The sequence below is a fragment of the Berghia stephanieae genome, chromosome 14 (genome assembly GCF_034508935.2).
Source record: "Berghia stephanieae isolate SIO BIC M18660-M18661 chromosome 14, UCSD_Bste_1.3, whole genome shotgun sequence".
Taxonomy (NCBI): domain Eukaryota; kingdom Metazoa; phylum Mollusca; class Gastropoda; order Nudibranchia; family Aeolidiidae; genus Berghia; species Berghia stephanieae.
In genome coordinates, this window is record NC_088373.1 from 7,778,568 (window position 1) to 7,791,067 (window position 12,500).

The 12,500-nt window shown below is 38.1% G+C and overlaps 1 protein-coding gene across 1 annotated transcript in view; it reads right to left on the reverse strand.

The window, feature by feature from the left end:
- The window catches only part of LOC144959777 (dopamine D2-like receptor), a 106,678-nt gene that overhangs the window by 12,530 nt on the left and 81,648 nt on the right, over positions 1 to 12,500 (reverse strand). Inside the window, exon 2 of the mRNA XM_078892515.1 lies at positions 10,562 to 10,674. Within this exon, the coding sequence (XP_078748641.1) occupies positions 10,562 to 10,674 (113 nt within the window). The remainder of the gene's footprint in view (positions 1 to 10,561; positions 10,675 to 12,500) is intronic.

The following is a 12,500-nucleotide window of genomic DNA, read 5'->3' on the forward strand; positions in this document are numbered from 1 at the left end:
TGGCCGCAAATGGTTTTTCTGGATTTGTGGGAAAGATGAACCCCTTTAAAAACTGTTATCTTTTTATTTCATTCTTTTTTTCTTTTGTTGCGCAAGCGAATTTACAGACTTCGTTTGTTTTCTCGATTTCCGCTCTCGCTGTCGCTTTTTTATCTTTTCTAGCTGGTATATGTGACCCATCGTTTCAAAACGGTATTATGTCGGAGCGAACCATATACTTAAAAGCCGAATTAAATGTTAAATTGGTCAAAAATATAAATTGTTGGAATTAGCACCCTAAAATACGGTATCCATTCTCCTCAATAAAACGTACAAACTCAACACAAGTCTGATATTTAATTTCTGGCTGTAAATTTCAATATTCAACAGCTTAACCATCCTGACTTACTACCGTTTTGAGGCGAAGGGTCACATTATATGCCTTCATCAATCTCTTCATGTTTGTTAACAATGGCTTTTGAACAAAGTTGTTAATTTTCTTAGTTTGAGTCTTAAAACCAAATAAAATAAATAAAATTCAGGAAGCCATTTAGTATGTACTAAAACAGTAGAAAAATGGAGAGAGAACATTTATCGAAAACTAGAGGTACCTGGATGAGTCAATATAATGGAGAGAAATATATAGGGAGTAAATGTGATTCATATATATTAAGGGAACAACACAAAAGAAACGACGTTTCGGCCTCGGGCCTTTTTCATGTTTTCAAGTGTTTAACCTGAAAAGGGCCATAGGCCGAAACGTCTACTATGCGCCGAGCGAGGCGGCTCGAACCCAGGACCTTCAATCCGAAAGCGAGTGTCATACCACAAGACTACATTATAGCAGCACATCTCCACCACCAACCGCTATGCGTATAGATAGCGTGTTAATCTCCATATGGATCGACAGTTTTTTAACCTCCACCGCCAACCAACCGCATGCAGATTAACTAACTCAACTCAAACTGGGTGGGGTTCCTGACCTCCCATAGTGGGCAGGGAGGTACATACTGTGTCTTCTATCCCCCTATATCTAATTTCCAACATGCTTTCTGTCTTTGTCTTGAAATGAGATTACTTGGTTTTTTCCTGGACCTGGCCGGAGTCCTAGCAGGTACATACTGTGTCTTCTATCCCCCTATATCTAATTTCCAACATGCTTTCTGTCTTTGACTTGAAATGAGATTACTTGGTTTTGTCCTGGACCTGGCCGGAGTCCTAGCTGGGAGGGAAACAGTCAAATAATAATAATAATAATAATAATAATAATAATAATAATAATAATAATAATAATAATAATAATAATAATAATAATAATAATAATAATAATAATAGATCTTTATTGTCCACAAATATGGCAATTTGTCATTTAGTTACACTTGTCATAACGTTATATGATAACTATAACATTGAACAGACACCTCTCTCTCTCTCTCTCTCTCTCTCTCTCTCTCTCTCTCTCTTGTTTTGGGAGATGATATTTTTCCCTTGTAAATCATCTCTCTGTTATGTATTATTATATTTGTTAATTTGAATTTATAATGTAAGCATTTGAGTGTATTCCTCTTTGTTGGATTTTGTGCTTGTGTCCGGATGAGACTTATAGGTGGTCTCAAACTAAGTACTTTGATAGTGTGCTCTTGGAATCTACATCTGATCCCTATTTGTTCCCAGTTCCCCTATGTCTTACTTTTTCTTGGGTGCTTTATTTGTAATTCTAGAACTTTTTACAATCCCATTTTCTTCCTTTTTACTGGCGCTGATATAACCTAAATGTGTTGCAAGCGCCGTAAAACCCTTAAAAAAAAACAAAAAAACAACAAACAAAACAAAAAAAAAAAAAAACAAACAAACAAACTCACTCAACCCTAACACCGTTTATATCCGTGGTTTACCCTGGTTACTTTTACCCCATGCCTACTTAATTTATTACATTTTTTTTCCGAGACAAAATATTGGCCATTTTCAAAGCTAATGTTTTTAATTTTTACATGTTAATGGTAGTTGAATAAAACTATCCATGCACATGATCATTTTTAATACAATTTATTTTCCAATTTTGAAAAGTAGCAAACATCTCTAGGATTGCATATTTCTGATATGCATTGTATTATGTTTTGTTTATGTATTATGTAAACATTTGAGTATGCTCCTATTAGTGGGGACCTGTGCTTGTGTCTGGATGAGACTTTTAGGTGATCTCAAACTAAGTACTTTGGTAGTGTGCTCTTGGAATCTATATCTGTTTCCTATTTGAACCAATTCCCCTTTGTCTGCCTTATTCTTGGATACTTTGATTGTAATTCTTTAACTTTTTACTATCCCATTTTCTTCCTTTTTCCTGGCGCTGATATGACCTTATTGTGTTGCAAGCGCCGTAAAACCCTTAAAAACAAAAGCAAATAGGATTGATGAGTTAATCTCCACCGCCAACAACATGTAGATATACATTTTTTAACCTCCACCGCCAACAGCCATGTAGATATACAGTTTTTTAACCTCCACCGCCAACAGCCATGTAGATATACAGTTTTTTAACCTCCACCGCCAACAGCCATGTAGATATACAGTTTTTTTTAACCTCCACCGCCAACAGCCATGTAGATATACAACTTTTTAACCTCCACCGCCAACAGCCATGTAGATATACAGTTTTTTAACCTCCACCGCCAACCAACCGCCATGCCGATTAACGCCACCTTATTTTTTTCCAGTATAATTCCGTCCCTTGGTCACAACTGACCTCCCTTTGTTTCCATTGATGGTAATCCGACACATGTCATTTTCAACATCTCTTCCTGAATAAGTCTTGGACAGCGTGGCTCAGTGGTACGGTCTTTGCTTCGTACCCGAAAGGTCCTGAGTTCGATCGCCCGCCGCTGCGCTGTGTGGCCTTGAGCAAGTCACCTCGCCCTAGCTCAATTTGAGGCGTTGCATTGCGGCTGACGCCTGGGTTATTCCAGTCTTCCCTTGGAATAGACCCTAGAGACAAATTTCCCCTATGGGTTGAATAAAGGAAATTTTATTTTATTGTCTTATTTTATGTTCTTCCCTGTATTCTAGTTTTTTGAATAGTGCGGCTATGTGGTCTTGTGGTATGACACTCGCTTTCGGATCGGAAGGTCCTGGGTTCGAACCTGGCTCGGCGCAATAGTTGAGTCCTTGGAAAAGGCTCCTTACTCACATTCTCTCACCGTACTCGGGTGTAAAAATGAGTACTTTGCCGTTAACAGCGTTGTCTCTGTCCGAAAAAAATATTATAATATCACCTAATAGGCGTCATGTCCCGTCCTACATGTTAAGTGTTGCTGTTGGCCAGGCACCACTTGTAAAACGCTTTGAGCACGTTTAGTGGATATTGCGCTATATAAAAGCTCAATTTTATTTTCAAAGCTCGATTGTCAAAGTACTGCGTATGGAAATAATTCAGAGCAGCAACAAACGCCTTCTTCACTCAGAGGTCAAGGTTAATAGCTGGTAAGGAGAGAGTTAATTATTCGTCTTTACTTTTTAGTATTTCCAAATGTTTTCAAAATTCAACAACAGATATTGTAATCAATCCAAATTAAATAACCCAAAACTAGGTCATGCCATCCTATCTTGAGAGTTTATAGAAAAACCAACCAATCAATCTATCACTCCATCCAACAACCTACATTCGTCTTACCAAAATACACCCTGCAAATTCTATCCAGCAACCTCCTCCCCCCCCCCCACCCCGTCCCACATCCCTCAAATCCCCCACCCCCCAACAAAACCAACTAGCCCACCCGATGTTTCAAGGGAAGTAACTCTTCGCGGTCTATGTCCACAAATAATGGAAGACATCGTTCCCCGATGCTCTCCCTTGGGACACGTTCTTTCTCGTCCACTGCTAAAAAGGTCCGAGAGCAGAGAGAGAGAGAGAGAGAGAGAGAGAGAGAGAGAGAGAGAGAGAGAGAGATGGATGGATGTATCGTTGGATGGATTGATGATGGATGTGTGGATGGATGGATGGATGATGGATAGATAGATAGTAGATAGATAGACAGAGTGAATATAGATAGATAGATAGATAGACGAGAGAGAGAGAGAGAGAGAGAGAGAGAGAGAGAGAGAGAGAGAGCAATGACGACCGAGACAGTGTTAATCAAGGGACCGAACTCTTCCATCCCGGAGGCAGATAGATTGCTAGGACAACTAATTCATCCCAGCTGGATAAGTCGGCATCACGATTTTACCATCAGCACCCACGGGAATTGAGTTATCTCAACTCTTTAGCCAGCCCTGTTAGTGTTACCTACCACGACAATATGGTATTTTATATCGGTGAACAGTGAATGATGTAATGTGTAAATCGGGTATTTATCTTTGTCGAGATAACAACAAATAACAAATGATAATAAGAAATAGCAACTGATAAAAACAGATAACTTGTGACCCTTCGCCTCAAAACGGTATTAAGTCGGGATGGTTAAGAGGTTGAAAATTGAATTTCTAGCCAGAAATATCAGACTTGTGTTGAGTTTGTATGTTTTATTGAGGAGAATGGATACCATATTTCAGTGTTCTAATGCCAACAATTTATATTTTTGGCCAGTTTAACATTTAATTCGGCTTTTAAGCATTTGGTTCGTTCCGTCCCTTTTGAGACGAAGGGTCATAAATAACAACTGATAACAACAAATAACAACAAATAAAAATTTATGACAACAAATAACAACTGATAACAACAAATAACAACAAATAAAAATTTATGACAACAAATAACAACTGATAAAAACAAATAACAACAAATGAAAATTTATGACAACAAATGACAACTGATAACACAAACATACTTTGATTCTAGCCTCAAAAATCAATATTGATGTAGTCAACTAGTCCCCAACTCTACGTGCACAACACCCGAGCCGGTATTTATCTTTGTCGAGACAACAACAAATAAAAACGAATAACAACTGATAACAACAATTAATTAAGGGCACTGCTGAATACCGATATCTATCGAAATCTACCGATATCCACTCAAGTGGGGAGTGAACCAGTGGACACCATTGGGGATTGAACCAGAGACGATGGGAAGTGGGCACCAGTGGGGAGTGAACCAGATAGTATGGGAAGTGGGCACCAGTGGGGAGTGAACCAGATAATATGGGAGGTGGGCACCAATGGGGATTGAACCAGATAATATGGGAGGTGGGCACCAATGGGGATTGAACCAGAGACTATGGGAAGTGGGCACCAGTGGGGAGTGAACCAGATAATATGGGAGGTGGGCACCAATGGGGATTGAACCAGAGACTATGGGAGGTGGGCACCAGTGGGGAGTGAACCAGATAATATGGGAGGTGGGCACCAGTGGGGGAGAGAATCAGATACTGTGGTTGGCGGACACCAGTCTTTGGTTCACTCCCCACTGGTGCCTGCCTCCCATATTTTCTGATTCACGACCTTCTGGTGCCCACCTCCCATAGTCACTGGTTAACTCCACACTGGTGCTCACCTCCCTTAGTCTCTGGTTCAATCCCCACTAGTGCCCGCATCCCATAGTCTCTGGTTCACTCCCCACTAGTGCCCACCTCCCATAGTCTCTGGTTCAATCCCCACTGGTGCCCACCTGCCATACTATCTGGTTCATTCCCCACTAGGGCCCACCTCCCATAGTCTCTGGTTCACTCCCCACTAGTGCCCCATCGTTTTTGCCAAGATGAGGATCTTTTAACCCTCTCGTTACCAGTCAATTTTAGAGTTTCATCCGTAAATTCACATCCACCCGACACAAAAATAGACTTTTCTTACTCAAACAAAAAAGTAATAAGTGCATTCTATACAGAATGTTGTTCAGCAAAATGATGTCTACAACACAGTGTTTAGTATTTATAGCTGTGTAATCAAAGTATTTCTTTACATTTTGTGATGTAAAAGAGAAATCAGAATGAGAAAATTGTCGGTTGAATCGTAACGAATGTGACGATTTTCCTATGGGTGGTAAAAATTAAAAAAAAAAAAATATATGCCTTTACTGCCACGACATCATAAGACATCGTCGCCAAGGCATTCAACGAAGGAATATAGATAACTCATCAAACAAGATGTCTGATGTCAACAGGAATCACCCATGTTGTCCCAGTGAGCAAATTGGGGGTTAATAATTTTGCTCAAGGAAAAAAAAGACGGAAGTGCCTGAAACGGGGCTCGAACCTGGGTCCTTCCGGATCACAGTGCAATGCCTTAATCACTCGGCCACTTCGCCACTCCTGGTAAGGAGAGCGGGTTAAATGGATTGATATGTGACCCTTCGCCTCAAAACGGTATTAAGTCGGGATGGTGAAGATGTTGAAAATTGAATTTCTAGCCAGAAATATCAGACTTGTGTTGAGTTTGTATGTTTTATTGATGAGAATGGATACCACATTTTAGGGTGCGAATGCCAACAATTTATATTTTTGACCAGTTTAACATTTAATTCGGCTTTTGAGCATTTGGTTCGTTCCGACATAATACTGTTTTGAGACGAAGGGTCACATATTTGGAGGACTGATGGATTTTCTGGCCAAATCTTTAAATACGATTTTAATTGGTGAAATAATCCCATATGGCTACAATTCGTGGCGGTGATTGACCGACTGGCCATCTCAGTTCTACAACTCCAAACCTTCGGGGAATCCAACTGTCTTCTGAATTGGGAGTAAAAAAGGCTTCAGATTATACCCACTCTTCTTTGTCTACAAGTGTATTCTCCTTTTCCTGGCGTGACGATTGATGCCGTCGATCAGTGAGATTTGGGTCAAATTTCCATCACTGCCAGACATTTTTCTTCCCTATGATATTTGTGACCCTTCGCCTCAAAACGGTATTAAGTCGGGATGGTTAAGATGTTGAAAATTGATTTTATAGCCAGAAATATCAGACTTGTGTTGAGTTTGTATGTTTTATTGAGGAGAATGGATACCATATTTTAGGGTGCTAATGCCAACAATTTATATTTTTGACTAGTTTAACGTTTAATTCGGCTGTTAAGAATATGGTTCGTTCCGACATAATACCGTTTTGAGACGTTGGGTCACATTTACGTTTGACCAAAGTGTGTTCAAAAGTGTGTGACGCAATGCTCTCTTTGTGATTTCTTTTTTGTTAATGATCTTTCAAAAAAAAAATTTGAGCTTTTATATAGCGCGATATCCACTAAACGTGCTCAAAGCTCTTTACAAAGGGTCCCCGGCCAACCGCAACACGTAACATGTAGATTGGGACATGGCGCCTGTTAGGCGATAATACATTTTTTTTCGGACAGAGAGACAACGCTGTTAACGGCCAGGTACTCATTTTACACCTGACTACGGTGAGAGAATGTGAGTAAAGAGCCTTTTCCAACGACTCAAACGCTCCGTGTTTGGTATTTTGTTTTGGTTTTTTAAGCTGTTATAATCCTTTTTATCTATCCTAATTATAGTCCACAGGCTGCTTAACATTATATAAAATCTTGAAAATGTGAGGTTAAAAAAAAAGAGAATCGCTCATCTCTTCATGATGACAAGTCTATGCAAAAACCCAGTTACGATATCCTAGTAGGTTCCCAGAAATTTGCATCATTTCATTTCATTTTCTTTTCATCCATTTCTGTAGAAGATGGTTTGTGTTTGATACGAGCTATTAACGTTTCTTTCACATTTTTTTTCATGTTTCATTTCTTGTTTGATTCTGACCCTATTGTCATACGTGACCCGTCGTCTCAAACCGTATTATGTCGGAACTAACCATATGCTTAACAGCCGAATTAAATGTTAAATTGGTCAAACAGTTAAATTGTTGGCATCAGCACCCTAAAATATGGTATCCATTCTCATCAATAAAACATACAAACGCAATACAAGTCTGATATTTCTGGCTATAAATTCAATTTTCAACATCTAAACCATCCCGACTTAATACCGTTTTGAGGCGAAGGGTCACATATTTTAACTATCTAGTTAACTACCGCAGTCTGCAGAAAAAAAAACGTATTTAAAAATTTGGCCAGAAAACTATCACCCTCAAATAACGATAGATTTAAAGTGAGTCTCTTGGCAAAAAAAAACAAAAAACCCCTCTCAAACCCGAGGGACCTCACGATATCTTCTATGAAGTCCCAGGTTTGAGAAGTCTTTGCCAAGATGGAGTTGTCATTTAAATCGATGGATATTCTAAGTTACAAAGTTTATTCAATCTTAGGCTTTCGCCAATAAATCAACAATTTGATGCCAACATACATGAAAGTGGAAAAAAAAAAGAAAAAAAAGGTAAATGGAACCAAAAAATCAACTGATACACCACACAAAAATACAACAATCGTAATACCATCAATGCGTACAATATTAATAATAATAATAATAATAATAATAATAATAATAATAATAATAATAATAATAATAATAATAATAATAATAATAATAATAATAATAATAATAATAATAATAATAATAATAATAATCTGGCCAATTTTTTTCAAATACATGTCTCTCCAGAATGGCTGAGTTTACTGGTTAATACCATTGTTGAAAGGTCGGGGATGGTTTCTACGACTACGAAACGACAGTTAGTGTCAGACATCTGTCTGGGGGGATTTGTCGTTATGCTTTCCACGGCGGGTCTCTTGTTCAAATCCTTTTCCTGCCAGTCAAAAATGACATGGTATGTATATTTATTCACAAATATTTGCATATTCATGAGCTCCAACGAACTTTTGTCTACTGTAGGTCACACAACTATTACAAAAAAAAAATAAAAATAAAATAAAGAAATCGTAGATCTACGAAATGTTGGCTCGAATTTCAAAAAATAAAAGTTAATGCGAGACTTCATAGTTTTAAAGATTTTGAAGATATGTCGGGATAAACCAAGTATAAAGTGCCAAAGAATTACCATTTTTTCTTGGACATTTTTATAAACTTTACCAATAGGCTTCAACAGTCGTGACGTCACTTCCCTCGTAATGATGCATAGTAACTTAGTAATTGGTTCTAAACTATCGAAACAATGGCGGACGCCCTAATGAATTACTTCTCCGTCGAGCATAAAAGCGTATCCAGAGGAGAAAAACATCATAAATCTGATCATGTTTTGACTTTTATAACATACATTCTGATCAAATGACATGTGAATAAGTTCTTAGACAGCATGAAGAATAAAAAAGTACCGATTTTCTTTGTTTAGAACCAAGCTGCTCCTTGCTGGGCGGGCGTGACATCACACTATTGAATCCTATCATATCAAACAGACCATAGCCATCGTTACAGCCTAACACTGACACCCCAAAAGACTGCGATTTTGAGGTCATTATTTGTTTGTTTTTTTTGCACCGCCTAGTGAGTTGTCGTTAGTAGTTGTCATGGAAACAAGTGATCCCATTGTTTGAACTATAGAAAGTATGCAGATGACGTCACTCAGGCCTTTATTATTGTTTTTGTCATCCGCGTTTGTGAGTTGTTCTCACTAAACTGTATTAACCAGACTATAAAAGTTCATGGTTACACAGAGTTTGTGTGTTGGTCCGTTATACTTCCGGATGGCAATGTTGTGAACTCCTTGGCCAAGCGCATTCTATCTATTGAATACAACTCACGATTTGTCTTCTTTTGTGGCCAAAGACTAGCATTTTGACGTCATTTTTTTGGTCAGTGTCAGGCTATAAGTTAACGATGGCTACGGACAGACACAGGTCGTCACGAATTGGATTCAATAGTCTGATGTCACGTCGCCCAGAAATGGCGGCCATCGTGGTTCTGAACAAAGAAAATATGTACTTTTTATTCTTCATGCTGGCTAGAACTTTTCATATGCCTTGTGATCAGAATGTGTAAAAGTCAAAACATGATCAATCTTATGTTTTTCCCCCCTTTGGATACGCTTTTATGCTCGCCGGAGAAATATTTCATACCGGTGTCCGCCATTGTTCCGATAGTTTAGAGCCAGTGTTACTAATCTAAGTTACCATGCCTCAGTAGGAAGGAAGTGACGTTACGACTATTGAATCCTATTAACCAGTAGATTTTTCACCAATCAAAACATGGAATTTGTGACACACCTTCACACGTGCTCGGACAAACATAGTTGGTTGTTTTTATAAACAATAACGTGAACGAATTCGACCTCCATCTGATCGTTGTTATTGTTTTTATATTGACAAATGGGTGACTAGTTATCACATGGTTTTCTCGATCATATTAAAAACGTTTAAGTTTACACATAGTTTTCTGTGTTGATTCTACTGATCAAGCGGTAGAACAGTGGGTATTTTACTTAACACATACCATCTATAGTAAAACCTGTGTAGTTTGCCGTGTCTACCAATCACTGCTTTTGTTTACATTATGACGTTTGTCCAAGAGGCATATAGATAGTCTATAGATAGTATGCGCTTGGCTAAGAAGCTCATAACATTGCTATCCGGAAGTATAACGGACCAACACACAAAACTGTCCATGAACGTTTATAGTCAGGTTAATACAGTTCAGTGAGAAATACTCATAAACGCGGATGGCAAAAAACAATAACAAAGACCTGTGTGACGTCATCTTAGAACTATCTATTGTTGTGTAAACATGACGAGGATCAAACTCACCTATCAACGCTGATGGCGGTTAGATTCAAGATGGAGGCCGTACACGCCAACACATCAGAGGCCACGTAGGCATCACACAGGGGGTCGCTGAGTGTCCACACATTGCCCGTCACCTGGAATGAATCATGACACACAAACATGATAGAGAAAAGGTTGTAGATGGAACAAAATTGAAATAAAAGTAATAAAGCTGGTTTCTCTTTGACTAAATGTGACTCTTCGCCTCAAAACGGTATTAAGTCGGGATGGTTAAGATGTTGAAAATTGAATTTCTAGCCAAAAATATCAGACTTGTGTTGAGTTTGTATGTTTTATTGAGGAGAATGGATATCATATTTTAGGGTGCTAATGCCAACAATTTATATTTTTGACCTGTTTAACATTTAATTCAGCTTTTAAGCATTTGGTTCGTTCCGACATAATACTGTTTTGAGACGAAGGGTCACAAATGGAGATGCATCTCACGTGGGACTGACACAAAATTGTGTCAAAGTCTTTGAAACACAAAATGTAACCGCTGTTTTTTCTCTTTATTTCCCTTTTAAAAAATAACCCAAAACAAATGAGCCCAATTTCACCCAATTGTATTCGAGTACGACTAGACACTCAACTATTTTTATTCTTCCTGTTCCTCCTTCCGGTATTAGTCAACTTAGTAAAAAAAAAACAAAAAAAAACCAAAAAAAAAAAAAAACAGCGACATTTAAATAAAAAACAACATTGGACAGAAAATTAACACTTCAAAGATAGTCTAGATCTATTAAAATGACCCTCATCTTTTCAAAAACGCTCAAACCTGTCCCTTCCTTAACCCTCTCCTTACCAACCATAATTCGTTACGATACAACCAACATTTTTATCATTCTGCTTTCTTATGAATATCACAAACTTTAAACAAATTTTTGTGTTATGGCTATAAAAACTTGACACTGTATTATAGAGCTCATTTTTCCTGAACAATATTATCTATAGAATGTACTTGTCGGTTTTCTGTTTGAGTAGGAAAATTATATTTTGTGTTGGGTAGCTGTGCATTTTTGTGGGAAAACTCTGAAAATGGCTGGTAAGGAGAGAGTTAAAGAATCTCTTTCACTCCAAAGTTTGAGAGTTTTCGACATAATGGGGGGGGGGGGGGGGGGGGGGGAAGGGTAATTTTACTATCGATATTTGAAGGACGAGTTTTCTGGCCAAACGCTTTTAATTCGATTTTTCATTTTGATCAGAGTGCACGCCAGCCAGTCCTCTGTACTCTCTATTTGTTCTATTGAAATTTGTTTTGCCTCGTTTTGGATACCAAGAATGACCCAGATTAAATTATTTCACGTTTGTCAATTATTCATAAAAATTTGAAGAAGCAGAAGAGTTCGGGGTTAAAAGTTAACCCTCTCCTTACAGGAAAATCGTCGCATTCGTTACGATATAATGAACATTATTCTTGTTCAAATTTGTGATTTCCATTCCTAAAATTTTAAGAAAAATGTTTGAGACAGCTATAAAAACGCAATGCTGTTTGGCTGCACAAAATTATGAAACTAAGGAGCAGGCACCGGTGTGAGATAAAGAACTGAATAAATGTGTATGAAATATGAAATGTGCAATACATAACAAGAAAGAAAAATACTAAAAAAAAAAAAATCCCAACAAATCAGTCGACCTCAAATTATGGAGCAACTCAAATGTCTTCCTCCTCCTCGTCCTCTCGTGTTCAATGTATGTGTTTTTTGATGCAAGCGAGGGTTCAATGTATGTGTTGTTTGATGCAAGCGAGGGTTCAATGTATGTGTTCTTTGATGCTAGCGAGGGTTCAATGTATGTGTTTTTTGATGCAAGCGTGTGTTCAATGTATGTGTTTTTTGATGCAAGCGAGGGTTCAATGTATGTGTTTTTTGATGCAAGCGAGGGTTCAATGGATGTGTTTTTTGATGCAAGCGAGGGTTCA